This window comes from Hemicordylus capensis, chromosome 2 (assembly GCF_027244095.1).
Source record: "Hemicordylus capensis ecotype Gifberg chromosome 2, rHemCap1.1.pri, whole genome shotgun sequence".
In the NCBI taxonomy this organism is placed as follows: domain Eukaryota; kingdom Metazoa; phylum Chordata; class Lepidosauria; order Squamata; family Cordylidae; genus Hemicordylus; species Hemicordylus capensis.
In genome coordinates this window covers 190,437,441-190,458,703 of record NC_069658.1, presented here as the reverse complement: position 1 = coordinate 190,458,703, position 21,263 = coordinate 190,437,441, and the positions used below count along the sequence as shown (strand labels likewise).

At 44.7% G+C, this 21,263-nt stretch overlaps 1 protein-coding gene across 10 annotated transcripts in view; it reads left to right on the top strand.

Moving 5' to 3' along the window:
* Positions 1-21,263, top strand: part of SLC27A1 (solute carrier family 27 member 1) — a 76,942-nt gene that overhangs the window by 24,482 nt on the left and 31,197 nt on the right. For 4 of the 10 annotated variants that reach the window (XR_008316854.1, XM_053299275.1, XM_053299269.1 and 1 more), the window contains exons 2-4: positions 6,933-7,081; positions 11,459-11,626; positions 20,331-20,725. Coding sequence is in view for 9 of the 10 variants with exons in the window: in XM_053299275.1 (XP_053155250.1) it covers positions 11,460-11,626; positions 20,331-20,725 (562 nt within the window). In the remaining variant the exon portion in view is untranslated. Of the gene's footprint in view, positions 1-5,937; positions 6,046-6,131; positions 6,286-6,932; positions 7,082-11,458; positions 11,627-20,330; positions 20,726-21,263 lie in introns of those variants that run through there. The other 6 variants (XM_053299271.1, XM_053299268.1, XM_053299274.1 and 3 more) reach the window with 4 other exon arrangements.

Sequence of the window (21,263 nt, the reverse complement as noted above, 5' to 3'; positions counted from 1 at the left end):
ACAATATAAGGACTGAAAGGAAATGTGTTGCTAGGGATGTGCTATTGCCCTTTGGATCAAAATGCTGAGAGTGACCTGGAGTTGGAGAAGCAAACCAGACAGGTGTTCGAGAGAGAGCGAGAGCTCGTGCACTGTAATAATGAGAGACTTCAATTACCCATACGTAGACTGGGTAAATTCACATTCAAGTAATGACAAAGATGCATTCTAGATGTGTGGAATGACTGTGTCCTAGAACAGTTAGTCATAGAACCAGTCAATGAGAAGGCGACCTTGGACTTAATCCTGAGTTGTGCACAGGACCTTGTGAGAGATGTTGGTTTCGTGGAACATTTAGGGAACAGTGACCATAGTGATCAAATTCAGAAGATATGCAAGGAGAGGATCTCCATGAAAGTCTAGCACAGAAACTTTGAACTTCAGAAGAGGAAACACCTCTAAAATGAGGAGTTTGGTGAAAATAAAACTGAAAAGGAATATCAAGAGTCACTTCACTCCGGAATGCATGGAGTTTATTTAAACCCACAATAATAGAAGCCCAGTTAGAATGTATTCCAAAAATGAGGAAAGGTATCACCAAGTCCAGAAGGATGCTGGCATGGCTAACAAGTAAAGTCAAGGAAGTTATAAAGGGGAAGAAGGCTTCCTTCAGAAATTGGAAGGTCTGCCCAAATGAAGAGAACTGAGAGGAACACAAACTCTGGCAAAAGAAATGCAAGGAGACAATAGAAGCGAAAAAAAGAGTTTGAGGAACATTTAGCTAAAAGCATCAAGGGGAATAACAAAAACTGCCAGGAAGGTGGTTGGTCCATTTAGATGATGAGGGAATGAAAGGGATTATTAAGGAGGATATGGAGATTGCAGAGAAGCTAAACAAGTTCTTTGTATCTGTCTTCATGGCAGAGGATACTGAGCATATACCTGTGCCTGAACTGAGCTTCTCAGGGACAGAGGCTAAAGAACTTAGTCAGATAGAGATGGTGAGAGATGATGTGCTAAACTGTCTAGAAGAATAAAATAATTAACAAATCGCCTGGGCCAGGTGGCATCCACCCAAGAGTCCTTAAAGAACTCAAAAAAATATGTAACTTACCCTATAATCAGGCTCTGTGCCAGAGGACTGGAAAGTAGCCAATGCAACTCCAATTTTCAAAAAGGGATCTGGCGGGGGGTGGGCGGCGGGGAGCAGTCCAAGAAATTACAGGCTGGTTAGATTGTCTGTGCTGGGCAAATTGATGGAAAGCATTCTCAAAGACAAAATTGTTCTCTCCATATAGAAGAACAGGCCCTGCTAAAGGAGAACCAGCATGGCTTCTGCAAATGTAAATCTTGCCTCACTAACCTTCTGGAGTTCTTTGAGAGTGTCAACAGGCATGTGGATAAAGGTGATCCAGTTGACATAGTATACTTGGACTTCCAAAAGGTTTTTGACAAAGTTCCTCATCGAAGGCTTTTGAGAAAACTAAGTAGTCATGGGATAAGAGGTTCATATGTGGATTGGTAACTGGTTGAAGGATAGAAAACGGAGGGTAGGTATAAATGGACAGGTCGAAATGGAGGGGAGTAAGAAGTGGGGTCCCCCAGGGGTCTTTACTGGGACCAATGCTTTTTAATTTATTCTGAAATGATCTAGAAGTAGGGGTAAGCAGCGAGGTGATCAAATTTGCAGATGACACCAAACTATTTAGGGTAGTGAAATCCAAAATAGATTGGAGAGATCCTTTTGGAGCTCCTCATAAACTAGGTGGGTGGGCAACAAAATGGCAGATGTGGTTCAATGTAAGCCAGGGATGTGCACGAACCTGATCGGAGGCCCTTTTACAGGCCTCCGAACAGGTTCGAAAGACCAGTGGTTCGGCTGGTTCAAAGGCGGAGGGGATACCTTTTTAAGGGTGGGGGAGGGTGCCTGCGCTGCACTTTAAAAGGTCCAGCAGGGCGGCTGTGTACCTCTATGCCACCCTGTTGCCTCATCAGACTGGAAGTTACCGCTTCTGGTCCGACGGGGCAGCAGGGAGCTACACTGCTGCCCTGCCGGACCCTTTTAAAGTGCAGCGCCTGCGGGGGAAACATGGTGGGAGGGGTAAGACCACCCTCCCCCACCCTTAAAGGTATCCACCCTCCACCCTCAAGCCGCTTCCCCACCAGTTTCGTGCACATCTCTAGTGTAAGCAGGTGTAAAGTGATGTATATTGAGGCAAAAATCCTCCACCCAGTTTCGTATATACAGTGATGGGGTCTGAGCTGTCGGTGACTGACCAGGAGAGAGATCTTTGGGTTGTGGTGGGCAGCTCATTGAAAGTGTTGATTCAGTGTGTGGCAGCTATGAAAAAGGGCAATTCCATGCTTGAAATCATTAGGAAGGGGGTTGAAAATAAAACTGGTAATATCATGATGCCCTTATACAAATCTATGGTGTGGCCACATTTGGAGTACTGTGTACAGTTCTGGATGCCATACCTCAAAAAAGACATTATAGAACTGGAGAAGGTGCAGAGGAGGGCAACCAAGTTGATCAGGGGCCTAGAGCACCTTCCTTACAAGGCAAGGTTATAACACCTGGGACTTTTAGTTTAGACAAAATATGACTGAGGGGACACGTGATAAAGGTCTATAAAATTATGCATCAGGGATAGAGAGAAATTTTTCACAGAACACTAGAACCAGGGGTGATCCTATGAAACTGATTGCCAAGAAATTTAGGACTGACAAGCAGAAGTACTTCTTCATACAATACATAATTAACCTATGTGAATTCTCTGCCACAAGATGTGGTTGGCTTTAAGAAGTATTTGGATAAACTCATGGAGGACTGGTCTATCAGTGGCTTCTAGTCTGAGGGCTATAGGCCACCTCCAGCCTCAGAGGCAAGATGCCTCTAAATACCAGTTGCAGGGTAGCATATGTACTCACCTCTTGCCTGTGGGCTTCCCAGATGCACCTGGTGGGCCACTGTGTGAAACAGGATAGGAACATGGGGAGCTGCCATATACTGAGTCAGACCATTGGTCCATCTAGCTCAGTATGGTCTGCACAGACTGGCAGCGGCTTCTCCAAGGTTGCAGGCAGGAATCTCTCTCAGCCCTATCTTGGAGAAGCCAGAGAGGGAACCTGGAACCTTCTGCTCTTCCACGAACAATTCCATCCCTTAAGGGGACTATCTTGCAGTGCTCACACATATAGTCTCCCATTTTACATGGTGAATGGAAAGGAGAGCTGGTCTTGTGACAACAAGCATGACTTGTCCCATTAGCTAAGTCTGAGGGTCCCCCCTGGTTGCATTTGAATGGTCTGACTTGGTATATGGCAGCTTCCTATGTTCCTATTCATATGCAACCAGGGTGGACACTGCTTAGCTAATGGGACAAGTCATGCTTGCTACCACAAGACCAGAGAGACCTAAATAGGCCTTGGGCCTGATCCAGCAGGGCTGTTCTTACATCCTTATGACAGGGCTGATCAAAGTTGACCCTCCTGCAGATGTTGGCCTACAATGCCCATTTATTTATTTAAAAAAATTATACCTGATCCCTACAGTACACTACTGCTCGGGGCGGCTAACAACAGTAGCCATAATCCTTGGCTATTGGCTACTGTGGCTGGGGATGATGGGAATTGTAGTCCAAAAGCAGCTGGGGGCGCAAAGTTGAACAGGCCTGCCTTATGACCATAGCCCTGAAGCACTAACTTTAACATGTGGACCAATAAATTGAAGCTGATTCCAGATAAGTTGGAGGTGTTGTGTATCAGGGGCTAGGGGTGTGGATGGTCCGGAGTACCCCCCGGTCTGGCATGGGGGGGACTGTCGCTTTAAGTGGGGGGGGTAGTACTCCCCCCCCCTCAGCTCTTCTCCCTCTGCTGCTGGTCGTTATAAACATCTTCTTGGGGCGGCAGAGTTCCTCCCTGCCGCCCCTGCCCCTGTCCTTGTTAGTTAAGGCTTAAAAGAGATGAGCGCTAGCGGCGTGCATGCGCCCTGCGCGGTGCGCGCGCTCATCTCTGATGCTGGCAAACGTGCGCTGCATACGTGATGTATGCGCCCTGCGTGCTAGCATCAAAGACAAGCGTGCGCGCCGCGCAGGGCGCATGCGCGCCGCTAGCGCTAGTCTCTTTTAAGCCTTAACGAATAACGATGGGGGCAGGGGCGGCAGGGAGGAACTCTGCCGCCCCAAGAAGATGTTTACAATGACCAGTGCCAGAGGGGGAATAGCGGCGGAGGGGGGGAAAGTACTACCACCACCCCGCTTAAAGCGACATGCCCCCGCCCATCTGAATCTCCGGACCGCCGGACTGCCGAACCGGTCCGGAGGTCTGTAATAGTGTGCCGAATCGGACCATGCACACTACTATCAGGGGCTCTCGAGTCCATGAAGTGGGAAGATACCCTGTTCTTTAGGGGGTTGGTAGTACCCTGGAAGGAATAGGTGCACAGCTTAGGGATACTCCTGGATTCGTCGCTGTTGCTGGAGGCCCAGACAACAGGGGTGACCAGGAGTACCTATCTTCAATTCAGGATTGTCTGCCAGTTACAGCCCTCTCTGGACGGATAGCCTGGCCACAGTGATCCATGCTCTGGAAACCTCCAGACTGGACTATTGCAATGTGCTCTATGTGGGGCTGCACCTGAAGATGGTTTGGAGGCTGCAACTAGTGCAGAATGTAGCAGCAAGACTGCTGATGGGTACTCTGGCTGGATGCACATTATGCCGGTCTTAAAGGAACTGCACTGATTGCCAATTTGCCACTGGGCCTGACTTAAGGTGTAACATTGACTTATAAAGCCCTGAACAACCTGGGCCCCAAATACCTGAAGGGATGCCCTTTTCCATATAGACCTGCCTATCCGTTAAGGTCTATAAGAGAGGCCCTCTTGGTAGTGCCGCCATTGTCAGCAGTTAAAGGGGTAGGGACACATGAGAGGGCTTTCTCTGTGGTGGCCCCTAGGTTGTGGAATGCCTTCCCCTCTGAGGTGCGCCAAGCTCCGACTCTGTGTACATTCAGGAGAATGGTGAAGACGCACCTCTTTACCTTGGCCTTTGACTAGAGATGTAGTGGTTCTTCCCCTCAGGCACTGTATTTTTTTTACTGTATTTTTGATTTTATGATGATGAATTTAATTATGTTTTATATTGGTTTTATTGTAACCCGCTCTGAGACCTTTGGTATAGGGTGGGCTAGAAATGTAAATAAATAACATTATTATTATTATTATTAATTCAATTTCTATACCACCCTTCCAAAAATGGCTCAGGGTGATTTACACAGAGAAATAATAAATAAATAAATAAGATGGCTCCCTGTCCCCAAAGGGCTCACAGTCTAAAAAGAAACATAAGGCAGACACCAGCAGAAGTCACTGGAGATACTGTGCTGGGGGTGCTTCATAACATCCCTCTTATGAAGACCCACTAAGCAAAATATATCTACAGTAACTCTTGTCATGTAGCTCACCCTCCTCCTAAATGGCCCATGAAATTTAAGTTGTTTATAGCCGTATATTCTGTTTTACTAGTCCAACAAGGTCTCTTGAATTGGCTTATAATACAGTATTAAAAACCAGCCAAATAATTTTAAAACCAGCAACAGCAGTGGAACAGCCAAGGTAGAGTCAGAAATAGCACTGACAGTAAACAAAGTCCTTCCAAACGGAAAGGTCTTTGTTAGCCTGCCAAAAATGGCAAGTAAATGTGCTTGGCAGGCTGTTTTATATTCCATAAAGAGTCACTCCTGAGGAGTCCCTCTGCTGAATAGCCACTTGCCTGAGCTTGGAAGATGGGCGTTTGGAGAAATGTATCACGGAAGCTCTCAGAGCCCACCAAGAAACTTATTGGGGATATGAGGCATTCATTCAAGGACCACATGTGACAGAAGGGGGGTTTGTTTTATTTTGGAATTTTGATTAGGAAAATACTTGTGTATATGTATTGATGTTTGTAGTAGAAATATAAAGTTATACTGGAGTTCTTGTGTTGAAGGTTGTGAAGGCAATGGGAGCACTGTTCTGCTTGGGCAGTGGGGATTCTATATGCAAGTAGAGAAGGAAAGTGACAGGTAAAGTTCAGTTATGTGGCAGGGGAGGTGGTCTTGATGCTCGTAAGTAGCTTACTGAAGATGTCTTTGTACTTTGTTCTTTGCAGTGTTTTGAAGTGTTACCATTATTTTAAACATACATCCTGGGTGGTTGGAAATCCTGTGTGGCATCTTGCTGTCAGTTGGTTCCCATGTGTTGAATGTAGGATGGACTAGCAGAAACAAGACATACAGCTACCCTGATTCTCTTGAGGGTTCAGCGTGAGTGCTAAAAAATTCCTCATGGTGGCAGTGGGCTGGTTATCTAGCTACCAATGTCCCGCTTTTTCAAAGAGAAGGTGGCTTCATATGTTAATCAGCTCTCTAAAAGCTGTTTACCCTCTTTGCTAGGGAGTTCCATATTGAGGCTGAAGCAGGATTGATAATGATTGGTGTGTGTGTGTGCGTTCGCCTGTGTGTAAAAAGACAAAATAGCATTTCTTGCTATTAAAACCAGTTGTGTTGAATTTTTCATAAGTTGTCATAAGTTTCTCTTAGAAAAAAGCCTGGTAAAGAATATATGTGTTTAATTAAAACATGTGAAAGCAAGTCATGCAACTACAGTCGCTTACAATTGAATCCCTGACCCCATCCAGCATGTGGTCCAGTGTAAAACATATTGAGCTGTTCTGTGTAAAGTAGGGAGCAATGGGGAAAACTATCTTTTTTGAGATCACAAATTCTCTAGGGGTGGAGATACAACAGCTATGAATTGTATAAAATTTTCTCTAATTTTGGTTCACTTGCACAGTATAAGAATCCTGTTGTTTGTTTAGGATATGGTTTCACTGTACTCCTGAAAATATGAATAAATATATATTTAAGAGTTTAAATATTTCATGAGAGATGATATACTATATTTGTTATAGGCTTGATCCTGAGGACCAAGGACTGACAGATGTCATCACAGGCATTGGAATCCAGCCCCTAGCTCTAGGAGATGCCACCCTGTATCTTCCCAAGATAATCCACTCTGTCCACCTTGGTGATCTTATACTTTTATGTCCTACTAAACTGTGTAAGCTCTGCATCTGGCTCAGCATGTTTTGTGTGTGTAATTAACTCTCTTACCACACTAATGCAGCTTAAATAATGAGCAGATAGTAAATTATCAATGAAATAAGCAATGTATAATTTTCTAAAATAATTTGCTATGTTCAATTATGTAAAGCCTAAATATAGCATGTTGATTTGCTACTGAATAGCATAACTATCAAGAAATTAGTATGTACGCTAGAAAATACCTGGAGTACAAATGAAGTTAACTAAAAAATAGTTTGTTTTCTTGATATAAATACCTTTATTTAAATTGATCCCCTTTGGGCTGAAGTTTAGCCTTCAGCTACATTCTGTTTACAAATCTTGGACAGTGTTCACATGGGCCAAATACTTTTGAGCCTTTCTTCCACTGGCGGTGCACATGTGTGAAACACACAAATGCTACTTTAAATGTACTTATACCAGATTAAAGGTCACATGATTGTCTTGTGGGTAGGAGCATTTACAATCTTCCTGCATTTTTTGTGTCTCTTATGAACATATGTATTCTCTCTGAAATGTGTTTGTAATCCTTCATGTCCCCTTGCCCCCAACAGAATTGTACTGTTCCAAGGTTGTTTGGAAAATGCTTTAAGCATATTTTAACCTCTTCTTCTTGTAATGAACCATCTTTTTAGTCACTATTAACAGGTGTGCTTCCTTCCCCAATTGTGTGTTCTCTCTCACTCACTCAAATGGCTGCGCATCTGTTGCTTGCAGTGTTTCCTCTAAGGCATGCGCATGTGCGCACACTCACAAGTTTTTTGATTTCCACTCAGTTAATTGTAGATTCCCACTCAGGTTGAAACAGGAAGGCCCCATTCTGAATGCATGTGCGCACATACTGCCTTGAGACTGCCACCCATAATAAAATTCATTCTGCTCTCAGATGAAAAAAATTAGAGAGAACACTGGTTGCTCAATGACTTCCTTTTTATCGTTTCTCTTCTTCCAAGCCCCTCTCCCGTCTCTGACAAAACTGACAAGGCCCAACTTTGTCATTTCTTGGGGTGTGTTTTCCCCTTCAAAATAGAATATAAAGGAAAAGGAAGGGAAGGTTGTGCCGTCGAGTCGGTGTCGACTCCTGGTGACCACGGAGCTATGTGGTTTTTTTCATAGAATACAGGAGAGGTTTACCATTGCCATCTCCCCTTCAGGATGAGGGTTTCACTTGATAAGGGTTTCACCTGACATTATACACATATCAGGTAGTATAAAAATATGATAGATGATCAGTTTCACTGGCTGCTATAGTGAAGGATATGGTTGTAGACTGGGTGAGTGGGTAAGGCAGAAATAGTCACCAACTATGCAGACTTGACAGTCACCAATGTCTTGATGGGATAGCATCAGAGTCGAGTTAGAGGGCAGTATTTTAGGGTAGGCAGATGGGGAGTGCCTTCCTCTGCACTAGCTTGAAGGTATGTGGTGAAATCTAAAGTAGGAAAGCAGTTGAAAATGTATGTGGGAATGTGGCCTTTGTGTTGTCAGCAAGATTAAAACAAAAAGCAAACCTGCCTTCTGAGTGGGTTAGGGACACATTGCTTTCAATGTAAAGATTTCACTGATTTCCCCCTTTTTCCCTCCTGTCTTTGAGCCTTTTACCATGTTCTCTGTTTCTGGAAGAAGTTGGTCTTATTCATGAACCAAATTCCTTCTCCTCTTTCCAGTTCCTCGTTTATTATGTACATTTGCTACCCATATAAACTTGAATGCTCAGGATGGGTTAAAGAGTTAAAAAAATTTGTCTATGTGTCACACAGACTAAAGATATGTAAAATATATCTGCTAAGATCCTCACCTTAGCTGGCCTAGCCTTAGCTGGGGGAAGGCTTAGATACTTGGGTGTTTCAGTGATATTGTCAAGTGGGAGCTCTTGGTTGATCTTGGAATTTGCCATGGGAGGCTTCAGGGTTTCTAGGCACCTTGAATTGTGCCTGAAAGGCACAGGTGTAGTGCACCTGCAGTGGCTCTCACCTTTCAGGTAAAGCTTCTACTTGATCAACTGAAGCTTTTAGAAGATCTTCATTGGTAGCTACATTCAGAGTGCATTACTGAGGTGTCGCTTCTCCTGGGTGTTTTCCAGATTACGCACTGGAACGTACTCAGACCATATCCTCTTAAGTGCCTCTCCATATTGCCCGTGTTACCTCATTGGTGTTGCTGCATTGTAAGCAAGGTGTGTTCACATTTCCCATGCCTTGATTCGAATTTTAATGATGCATTTTTGCCCTACAACGTTGTTTGCCCTACAAAGTTGTAAATGCACTGCAGGAAAGTAGCTGTATTTTTCCGTTGTAGGGAGCCTTGCCCCACATTTTATTCATTGTAGCATTTTGCAGTGTGGACAGTCCCCCCCCCCGCCCCACACACACACTTCCTCCGTCCCCTTGCCTGGGGGAGAGAAACGGGCAGGGAGAAATCTTGGGCCCTCCCACACCTCTCTCCTCCTCCGATTGCTTCCAATATAACTGGAGCTTCTCAACACAGAAGGGGAGGGAGAGGGAGGAGATCGGAGGGGTTTTATTATTTTTCCACCAGGGTTCTTTTGTGCATTCCCCTCTTAATTTGCTACTTTGGCCAGAGACTCATACTAGTGCAGCTGAGCAGATTTCTGAATCCAACCCTTTCTCATGCACTTCTTACTAAAGAGGAAGCCCATTGAATTAAATCATTTACTTCTGTGCAATCCCACTTAAGAGCTTCCCCGTCTCTTACAACTTTAAAAAAGGCAGTCAAGACATATTTGTTCACCCAAGCTTTTAATTAGATACTGTTTTAATTGTTTGGTTTTTAATAGTTTTAACGTTGTTTTAAGTTTTAAATTGTTGCAATGTTTTAATGTTTTTATTTTTTGTTTTTATTGTTTTGTTGTAAACTGCCCAGAGACTTGCATTTTGGGCAGTATACAAATAAGTAACATAAATAAATAATAAATACTACAAGGCAAAGGGCATGGAGAGAGAACAGTCACTTGCTTAAAAGGAAGCCCATTGAACTGAATCATGATTCATTTACTTCTGTGCAATCCCACAGCGCTCACTGGAGGAGCACTCGCCTCCCCTCTGCCTCTTCCCTCCTCTCCATCTATTTATTTGTTTATTTCTTTGGAGGCACACCACCTCCGCCATCATTCCTCACTCTTCAGGAGAAGGCCCAGCAGGAGGGAAGCAGCAAGGGCAATGGCGGAGAGGAGAAAGCCGCAAGGCTCCCTGGCCCTAGTGAGGCTCTGCCAGGGGCAGGCCCATCCTTAGGGCAAGGCAACCGGTGTGATCATTGTGGGCCCACGTTTGTTGGGGCCCCATGGTGGCGGAGCAAGTGGCGAGTAGCCTGCCTCACCAATCGCTCGGCTCCAACCTCCCACTGGCCGTGCCATGGGGGGGGGGGCAGCGAGTGGTGAGCAGCCTGCTCTGCTCGCCTGCCCCGGCTCCCAGCGGCACAGCAGCTGGCATGGCCACCGCCATGTGTGCAGAGGGGAGCAGTGGTGGCCAGTGAGAGGTGAAGGGCCTGCTTGGCACAGTGAGGCTGCCTACATGCCCGCCTTGGCTTTGGGGAGGGGGGAGTGGCGGCGGCCAGCAAGTGGTGAGCAGCCTGCTCGGCGAGGCTGCCCACGCACCCGCCTCAGCTTGGGGGGTGGGCGGCGGCCAGCGAGCAGCAAGCAGCCTTCTCTCCTCAGTGAGGCTGCCTGCATGCCCGCCTCGGCTCTGGTGGGGAGTGGCAGCTAGCGAGCAGTGAGGAGCTTGCTGTGCTCGGTGAGGCTGCCCGCGTGCCCATCTTGGCTTCGGCGGGAGGGGGAGAGCTGAGGGGCTGCTGGCTGCCACCACTGCCATGAAAGAGAATGCCCACCCAGGTGCGCCAGTTCCTCTCTTCCCCCTTCCAGGCTCACCACAGGACTTCCTTTTGCTCCCCCGTTTATAAAATCTCTTTTAAAAATAATGTCACACACACTCCACTCGTCTGTTGGCCCAAGTGGAGCAGGAGGAGGGGCAGATAAATGTGTTTCATGGAGGATATGGACAGTCTTGCCTGGAAAATACATTTCAGGGATTGGAAAATATGAATGGCCACCAGCTTACAACTAAGCATTAAAAAAACCCTTTATTCTCGTTTTGAAACAGTTACACTATTCCGTCATAGTTTGCAACGTATTAACCATTGCAAATATCATAGTCTGGAAAACACCCAGAAAGCCTTTCTGCATTTGTCTCTGCATTGGTGCAAATTTCTGCTGCCTCATTGTCATCCCTTACAGTAATCTTGTGCTCTCTTCACCTTCTGTATTTGTAAGACCTTTGTGATGACCTTTGTAGCATTCTGCAAGTTAAGTCATCATGCTGAAGCCTCTTTCTTTCTCCAGAATGCACATGCTTGGAGTTTGCACGGCTTCGCTGGGCTCTTTTGGCCTGATGCGGTTTTTTGGAGTGCCCTGGTCATGGAGTGTTGCAGCTGCTCTGGGCGTTTACATTGGCAGTGGTGGCTGGAGGTTTCTCCGGATCATCTTTAAGACAGCCTTGAGAGATCTCCTGTGAGTACAACCTCCTTTCATGTTGTCATGTACTGGTTTGTCGTTTCCATAAGCAAAAAGCTATTGCCACAAATAAAAGCGCTCTACCTTCCTCAGTTTTTAGGACTGAAATGGGGCTGGGGATGTCAATTCTGCCCTGTCCAAGAATACAGATAACTGCACTCTTTCTCCCCCTTCTCCTATCCCAGAGTTTGTCAATTGTAAGGAGTTTGGAGTGAAAGCTTGTAGTAAATTTAGCTTTGTTGCTGTTAAGTTCAGAAGAGGTCAAGATATAATGTGCCAAATCTTTTTCTGTTTATTAAGTCTTGTGTACACTGTGGTATGTGAATGAGGGCTTCAGGAGCTCAGTTTATTCAGGGACACGGCTGAGTTGGATGGCTCATCCTCGCTAAAGGAAATGCTGTTATTGTGGAATGTAACAAACAGGCTGTGACGAGTTTGCCAGACTGCTTTTGAAACTAGAGTACTGTAATGTTCCTACACCTCTTAAGAGATGGCCCCTCCAAAAGACTCATGGTTGTCTTTTTGAAATATGTGGCTAGAATCCAAGTGTCCTAACACCCCATTTCCCTTTTGACATATTCCAGTAGGTACAATTTGGTAGTTAAGAGTCAGAGTGGCATAGTGGGGAGTGTCAGAACCATACTTCATTTTATGTATATTTCCATGGTTTCTTTTCCCTGATGGGCTTTTAAAATTAATTAATAATACCATAGGAAGCTGAAATCTTTAGAGCAGAAGGTGGCACATTTTAACCATTTCCCTGCCAACTTGGCTGTTTGCTCGAAATCACTCTTCTCCCAAGACATTTTTCTTTTTTATGGATTAAATTGTAGGGGAAGTGTTAAGCAGCCCCCATGCCTCCAAAAATTCCAGCATCCTCCAAATGCTTTTCCTTGAAAAAACAAAGATGTTGTAAAGGAATTAAAAAACTCTTGCAACTACAGGTAGCACTGGGGAGACCCAAGTTCAAATTCTTGTTTAGTCATGAAACTTTAGGAGACTTTTCAGGCAGTCATTAGCTCCTGGCCTAACTTTCCTCGTTGGATTTTTGTGACGATAAAAAGAAAGAAAAAACCCACCCTACAACCATGTATGCTGCAGAATACAAATGAGAACATGAGAAAGGAAAAAAGACTCCATAAGATGTGGCTGGATAAATCCCAGGTGCCAGGGAGCCATGACACTAGACAAAGATATTCAGAGTTACCTACTTAATAAAATCTTTGTCCCAAGCAGCCCCATGCAAAGAAGATGAAGAGAAGCCCATTTACTCTCCCCTTCACAATGCCCATCACTAAATCTGGTAATTTTGTCAAGTGTCTATTGGCTCCTACTTCCAAAGAACATTAAGGCCTGATTTAAGAGTAGCTTCACATTTCCTACATGGCAATCCCTTAAACGTAGGAAGTAACACGAAATCTGTGTGTAGATGATCTATGTTTGTGTTTGACACACTTTTCTGCACAGATTAGCTGTCCTTGTTGGAAATCGGAAATGTGTGTTGTGGACCTAAGGCTTTTATGTGTGTCCTGCTCTGCAACTGATATTGGCATCTGTTTTCTACAGGTTCATATATCCTTGAGGTTCCTTTGACGCCCAAGGATTTAGGGCCGCTGTGCACACAAAGACTGCTTCACTTCTTACAGTGGCTGTCACTGCCCTCTGAATCTCCACTTCCTCCTAATTGCGTGGCAAGTGAGAAATAAGAGTGGAGAATAAAGCTCCCCTTAAGACTGTGGAAAGTGCAGCTAATGCTTGAAAAGGCTCCTCTGTTCCTTTCCTGGCAGAGCCTAGGGTAGGGTCACTGTGACAGGCCAGCTTCACTTGGCAAAATGCCAACAGCTTATTACTAAACCGGTCTCCCTTCCCCCAGTCCCCAAGGCAGAAGCCTTGGACACCCACAGCCAGGAGGGATGTGTGGTTTTTTAAATGGTCATTGATCTCTGTGGAGAAACGGGGGTGCGGGGTGGGTGCAAACCCCAGCTCCTTAAAGCCACCTCACCTTATTTTCTCATTTGCCTCTTCCAACTTGGGATGCTGCTGCTACCACTTCCTTGAATCTTCCCCCTTTCCAGGACACAATTAGGACAACTTGTGTCACCTTGGGAATCAAGCTCATCTAGACTTTCCCACCTTTTGGGGGCCCAGAGAATAACGTGCCTGACCTATGGGAGAGCGATAACTCCTTAGGTTGCTCAGTCACCAGCAGGTCTCTACAAGTTAATAATTAGAATATTTTTATTGAAAAAGAAGGGATAGTCAGGGGGTTAATTGTTGAGAGGAAAAGTACAAGCATGAAAAATAACACTGTTAACAGCTAACTCCCAGTTCTGTACTCCTAGCCTAGAGGCTTACTCACACAGCTTTTCTTCATAATTCCAGCATCGGAAACAGACCCCGGAGAGTTTCTGTTCTTGCACTCCAAGGTCAGGAGGACTGTACATTTAACCAATAGGGTGTGAAGGTTTCCTAATAGATCTTCTCTGGGTGCTTGCTGGTTGTCAATTACAAATGTAACAATTTTACCCAGACAGGAGCTTGCTGCACCAGCCTTCCTTTTGTGCAACGATGTTTTGGAGGGAAACAGAAATTTACTCTTTGGTCTGGTTACAGTTGCCCCCTGCTCTGGTGGTGATACAGGACCGGGCCTTCTCCACGGCCTCTGTTCCAGGGCTTTGGAACACGCTCTCTGTCAATATATGAGCTTGTCCATCTGACTGCCTTTAAAGAAAAAACAAGACACACCTTGTTTTCTCAGGCATTTTATTATTATTATGTTTAAAAAGTTTCAATTGTGTTTAACTGTTTTAATTAAATTTTAACTTATACTTTTAAATAGCAGAGAGATCAATATCTCTGCTTTTATCTTAAATTGTAGATCTCAGTAGAGTTGCTGGAATACATTTTGTCTGGTATAGACTGAAGAGTCAGATGTTAAACAGATAAATCAGTGAATCCTACTTAGGCTTCAGTCCTATGCACCCTTACCTGTGAAAAAGCGCAGTGAGACTTATTTTTGGGCAAGCATACATTGTGCTGTTTGTTTGCAATCTTGTGCACATTTACTTGGGAGTCCATGCAACTGAACCTTAATTTTTTGCTCTTAAGTGTATGTGCCTGAGATTCAACTCTGTGCTGAAGGGCCAATGTGTCTGGTATTGATGTGCCCTCTTTCTTGAAACCGTAATGCTCCTAGCCAAGTCTTCTCTACTTATTTATTGGGACCTTGCTTATCCCTCTCTTCAGTCTGAGGGCTTTCTGAGTGACTAACAAAAGACTGTAAAGCAATAAAACAAAATTGATACAATAAAGATGAACAGAGCAGCAGGAGTATATTGGTGCCTGGTGCCGACAACACTTAGAATAGACTAAAAAGGCCTGGGCAGAGAAGGTCTTGACCTAGTACCAAAAATATGAGGGAATTGGCACCAGGCAAGCTCGGATAGCGACAGGGGAGGAAACGGTGATGGGCAGGCCGGCTGGCCACTGGGAGGAAGCGCAGGGGTGGGCCGGAGGAGGCAGCGGGCTGGCTGGCCACAGCAAGGAAGTGTGGTGGCAGGCCGGAGGAAGTGGCTGGCTGGCGAGAAAAGGCAGCCACTGGCGGGAGGTGCTGGGCTGGACGGCAGGGTGGGAGGAAGTGGCCGTCTGAGGCAGCTAGTGGGAGGGTGGCAGGCCGGCCAGCCAACTGTCCAGTGAAAATAAGCGCCGACAGGCACGGGGGGGGGAGGGAAAACAGATGAGGCAAACTAGAGGTGCAGGTGCTCTGTGCCCGGCCCAGCTAGTTCCTAATATTAGCCATGAAACTGACTGAAGTATTTGCAGTTTTATTTTGGGTTGTTCTCACAATCAGTCTAATACAATATCAGTCATATTCCTCTCCAGACCTTCTTTACTACACAAAAATAAACTTGAAACTTATTTTTGCACACTAAAGAAGGTCTGGAGAGGAACATAGTAGCAGATCCATCATGCGTATTGTGTTGCTTGTATAAGTTAATTCAATATCAGTCAGTCGAGAATTGGAGATTATTGCCATGTGTGCATTCCCACAGAGTGTGTTGTGTAAACCCAGGATTTTTATTTTTTTTTAATCTTTGCTTGGTAGCGCATCAGCCCAACATGAATCTTAGGTATGCAATCTAGGATCTGAAGATGGCTTGTCCATGTTGAGTTGGCATGTTGCCAGAAAATTCTGGGTTCACATTACACACTCCATGGGCGAGAATCTCTGATTCTTGTCGAACTGATATTAAATTGATTGTGAGAACTGGCCTTTAGTTCTGAATTGGCTTTAGAGATGCTGAAGAACTAAGGCATGAACTCCTCCATGAATGGGTTAATTTTTCTTGCTTCTGAATGCAGTTGAGACAGAAAATAAAGCATCTGGATTGTTGAGTGCTGCCTCTTTCCTTTACTTTCCCTTTGTCCCCCTTCTGACTCACCTTCCACATTTGTCAGAATGTGCTCAAAATAAGTTTTCTGTAGTATGTCACATGATAATTGCACATCTTTCTGTGACACTCTGCTTCTGCCCACACCCTTCTCTTGTTCTGCCTCAAAGTATTTGAATGCTAGTAAGGAGGACTGTCAATCTTCAGGCAGTTTCGCTCTAACTCTTTTTTAGTTTGGGCACTTATATGTCATGTTTTCAGTGACATGTTGGGAACTGCTTTGACTATAGATATATAAAATCTCTTGGTGTGCTTGAGTTTTAAAAAGGTAAAATAATCTGTGTGATGACCTTCAGGCACACGGCGACCTCCTCAAATTGCTGCATGTTGTCTTCAAGACCATAGCCAAGCAGTTACATGCAGCCACAGCTTTTTGTACGGCCCCACAAGCAGTGCTCCCTGTAACAGGGATTCCCAGTTATTGTTAACTACAACTTCCATCATCCCCAGCCAAAGGCCATTGCAACTGTGGATGATAGGAGTTGTTGTCAACAACATCTGGGAATCCTTGTTGCAGGGAACACTGACACAAGCCATGAAATGATAGTTTGTGATTATTTGCAGTGATGAAAATGAGTAGGTATGGATTACTGATATAAGGTTTAGGTTTAGTACAGGCGTTCTTCAATAAGCTCTCTAAATTTAGAAAGAAGCCTTTGCCCAGGACCATAGCTCAGTGGCAGAGCATCTGCTTTGCATGCAGAAGGTCCCTGGTTCAGTCCTTGGCATCTCCCAGATAGGACTGGAAAAGACTCCTGCCTGGAACCTTGCAGAGCTGCTGCCAGTCAGTGCTGACAATACTGAACTAGATGGTTTGATTTGGTATAAGGCAGCTTCCTATGTTCCCTCTGTTTTCAGAACGTAGTCAAGGCAGGTGGGTGTAGTCAGAGGTGCACCTTGGTAATTTTGGAGCCTGGACCTAAAGTCTTTGGATCCCCCCTGCCCCCGCAAGCTAAGCACCATTGCCCTACACATGCATGCACGCACGCACGCACTCTGTGATACATGCAGTATATTTAACACGTGGGTTCTTGAGGGCACAAACAGCAACTGAACTCACAAGAAGGTAAGAATATGAAACGGGTATATTGATGCAAATCTGCATCAGCAGAAGCATTTCAACGTGCAACTTAACATATTGCCATCCCTCATATTTCTTTCCCCACTCCCTCCTCTGTCTCTAAAGCACCCGGTGGACCGGCAGCACGGCACCCACACCACCCAGGATAAGACTAAAGAGGGTGTGGAGGCCCTGGACTTTGGCCCTGAAGTCAAGGGATAAGAGCGCCTCTGGGTGTAGTACTTTGACTTAAGAGGTGTTGGGACTTAGGCCTGCACAGAGCCCTGCCATGTCCCCTGAAAAGGAAGCCCTGCTCTCTCGCTTTACATTGGAACAGCTGGCACTGGCTGACTTGGATATGTTCCCATACCTTTTGAATAAATGAAGCTGCTTATTAGACCAAGACAGACGGTTAGTCCAGCCAGCTCAGCCACTCTCTCAAGGTCTTGGTCTGAGATATTTCTCATCACCTGCTTCCCAAGGGATTGAACATGGGACCTTCAGAATGCAAAGTATGTGTCCTTTCCACTAAGCGATGACCCCTCCTCTTACATAGCTGGGAGTGAAGGGCATTTTATAAATTCTTTTCTTTAATGCATATTATTTTGCATCTGTTTCTTAAACAAGTAGGAAAATGACCACAGCGGGGAGGGGATGTTGCTAAATGGGCTTGATCAGAAGAGGAGGAAATGGAGCTGGGAGATCAAGGCCAACAGTATTTGGTATATTCTTTTATTTTGTTTTTTCCCATCTTGCTTACGCTAATGGAAGTTTGTAGTAGTATATGCAGTGTTTGATTCTGTGCAAGGCAGGTGCACATGACTGGCTGCTTGTGGGCAGGAAGCTGATGTGGGCAGCTGTTTCCAGTGGGCAGCTGGAGTCAGATTGTCTTGACTCCGACCTGCACTTACAGGGGATCTGGGGAAGCCTTTTTGATTTGCAAGAGCTGCAATTTTATTTTAAAAATTACTTTATGGCTGTAGAGTGGCTTCTGAAAATCTGCAGGCCCAGTGTTGGGGGTTGGCGTCTTGTGCCTTCTCGTTTCTCTTTGAGTTTCTAGTCATGTTTGCTTTCCCACACACACTTTTGCTCCTTTATTACACACATTTTTTGTGTTCTGCCACCATAGTGCTGGTTGGGGAAAATTCAGACTGTATCAATTAAAAACGTTGGGTTCAGAATAGTGTATGCAAATAGAACTTTAGGCAAATTAAGCCAGTTTGCATAATTGCATGATCCTCAATGCAGAATTTGGGTTCACAACTTGCCTTTTTTGGTGCTGTATACCATTGGCTCTGAATTGTTGATAGAGGGGAGTGAAGAACTAGATGGTCCCTGCCGTGTCATCTGGAGATATGAATTGCTCTGTTTTATTTTTGGTTCTGCTCAGAGCTACAGAGAAAGAGAGATCTGGGTGCTCATTCTTGTCTGTCCATATGTTTTGTTATGCATTCCCTGCTCCCCCAAAAGGTGAGATGTTCCGGGGCCCGTGCTTAGGATTTAGTTTCCTTTAGATGAGAGAGCACGGGAGACTTACGCTGTCCCTCTAATATTTGCTTTGTTTACAAATAAACAAGTAGAGTGTAGTGGAGGCAAATGGATTCCTATTAGCAGATAGTACAGGTTGTCCCCAAAGAGCAACTGTTGCAGCCAGGTTCAAGGTTGCATTCCATTTTCAGCTAAAACTCTTAGCTCTTTCCCTGTATTTCCAGTGGCAGTTGCTGGTGTCCGCCTTACATTTCTTTTTAGACTGTGAGCCCTTTGGGGACAGGGGGCCATCTTATTTATGTATTTCTATGTAAACTGCTTTGAGAACTTTGGTTGGAGAGCAGTATATAAATATTTGTAGCAGTAGTAGTATCTCTTAAATCCAATACTGTGCACTGGCTCCCCCTGCCCCCCAGCCATGTGCTAGCTGCTAGCTAGAGGGTATCATATTTCCAAATTCTGATGGTTGTTCCATACCAAGTTTGGAGGGGGGATTTGTAGTTATCAAGGAATATATTCTTTTGTTTAAGTCCCTGGTCCCTGTTGGGAGACATGTTTAGACAAAAAGCCTATGGACCCATTCACAATCGTCAAGGTGGCCAAACTCACTATGTTATGGAGACATTTTTATTTTAGGTCTCAAAAACTTCCCAACAAATAATTTAAGTGAATGTATTATGCTAAACATGTAGTAATTAGTTACTAAAATTTATTTATCTTAAGGTATGTTTGTTAAAATTGTTCATCCTGTCTGAAAAGTTATTAATAAAAAAAGATTCATGGTGACCCAGTGAAAATGTAAAGCTGCTACTTATTGGCATTTGTGAAATAAATCATTAATATTTAATATGCCTGTTCGAGGTCATAGAGGCTCCTTATCTTTGGTTAGGGCCATCTCTGGTTTAAATAGCTAAATGCTCTGCTTTCACAAAAGGTAAATAGAAAACTGGGTCCTAGCTGTAGAAGACTGAGCCATCAGTGCCTGTAAGTTAGGATGCTGGGAACTGTAACTTCATGGTTAAGCAGTTCACCTGTTTAACCTGATCGCTTCAGAAGTTGGGAATAGTTATAATAAGGGGAATCATGCCACGAGTTCCCAATAGCTTCACTTGCTGCTGCTTCCAACAGTTGTCAGAACACAAAATATCAGGCTAGAAAGCCTGCTGAGTTTATGCTGCAATCTTGCAGGAGCTTGAAACAAGCTCAGAATGTGCCCCGGGTGTGAAATGCACCTTCCTGAGAATCTTTGCTGCTAATGCTGCTTTTTAAATTTAAATAAAGTTTCTAGCTGGCTGTGAAGGGCTTCCTAAAAGTGTGTGGGTGGGCAATGCTTGCTGAAATCTCAGAAGCCAACAGAGTGGCTGAACAAGATCTTCAGTGTGGTTGGGGGCTTATTTAAAATAAGAGAGAAATATGCAAATATACTACCTATACAGACAGCTTTTCTTGGTGTAGAATTTAGATAGCCTTAATGCAAGATTTTAATGTTTGATCTTAGCATGAGGTATACACAGTCCTTTTTTTTTTTTCAGGTTCTGCTATAGTATAAGCAGTTCATGTAGTGAAGTCTCTACCTCTTGAAGGCTGGAGATTGGATGAGACAGTCATCCTGGTGTTGGATTACATTGCAGCCTTTCTTCTTGGAGTCAGGAGCATTGCATCTTGGGATTTAGTAACTGAGACCATCCTTTCCTTCTTGCAGGGGGCTGTCGGTACTTATACAGGTCAAATATGAATTGCACCGTCACCGGAAAGCCAAAAGCAATGTCCCCAAGATATTCCAGAATGTGGTCCGTCAACATCCAGATAAAGTGGCCTTGATCTATGAAGCCACTGATGACAAATGGACGTTTCGGCGTTTGGATGAATATTCCAATGCTGTGGCCAACTTCTTCTATCAGCAGGGTTTTCGCCTGGGTGACGTCATTGCAATCTTTATGGAGAGTCGTCCTGAGTTTGTGGGCTTCTGGCTAGGGATGGCCAAAGTTGGCATTGAGGCAGCCCTCATTAACTTCAACCTGCGCCTTGATTCTCTGACTTACTGTGTGAAAACTTCTGGGGCAAAAGCCATCATCTTTGGTGGAGAGCTGTCAGCAGGTAGGATGTCTATGGATTTGGGTGGTTATGCCTTAAGCACTGTTTCTGTTAATGCAGTTTTGTGAGGACAAGTAATTTCCCTGGGGGAAATACCCCAAAACAGCTTGCTTCCTTAGGTGCCCAACAGGAGATCTATAATGGAACTGGGCTAAAACTGTCTCTTAGCGACATTTGCCCTATCTTGAATCAAGTGGCCTGTCATGAAATACCTCTTCTCAAGGCAGTGCTGACATAAGAGAGCCGGCGTGGTGTAGTGGTTAGAGTGCTGGACTAGGACCGGGGAGACCAAATCCCCATTCATCCATGAAACTAACTGGGTGACTCTGGGCCAGTCACTTCTCTTTCAGTCTAACCTACTTCACAGGGTTGTTGTAAAAGAGAAAGTATGTAGTACACCGCTCTGGGCTCCTTGGAGGAAGAGCGGGATATAAATGTACTGTAATAGTAATAATAATAATAACCACAGTGCTAGAAGCCAGAATACTTCTCTGTTGCTCATTCATCCATGTGGATTGTGTTCAAGAGGGGAATTTATGTG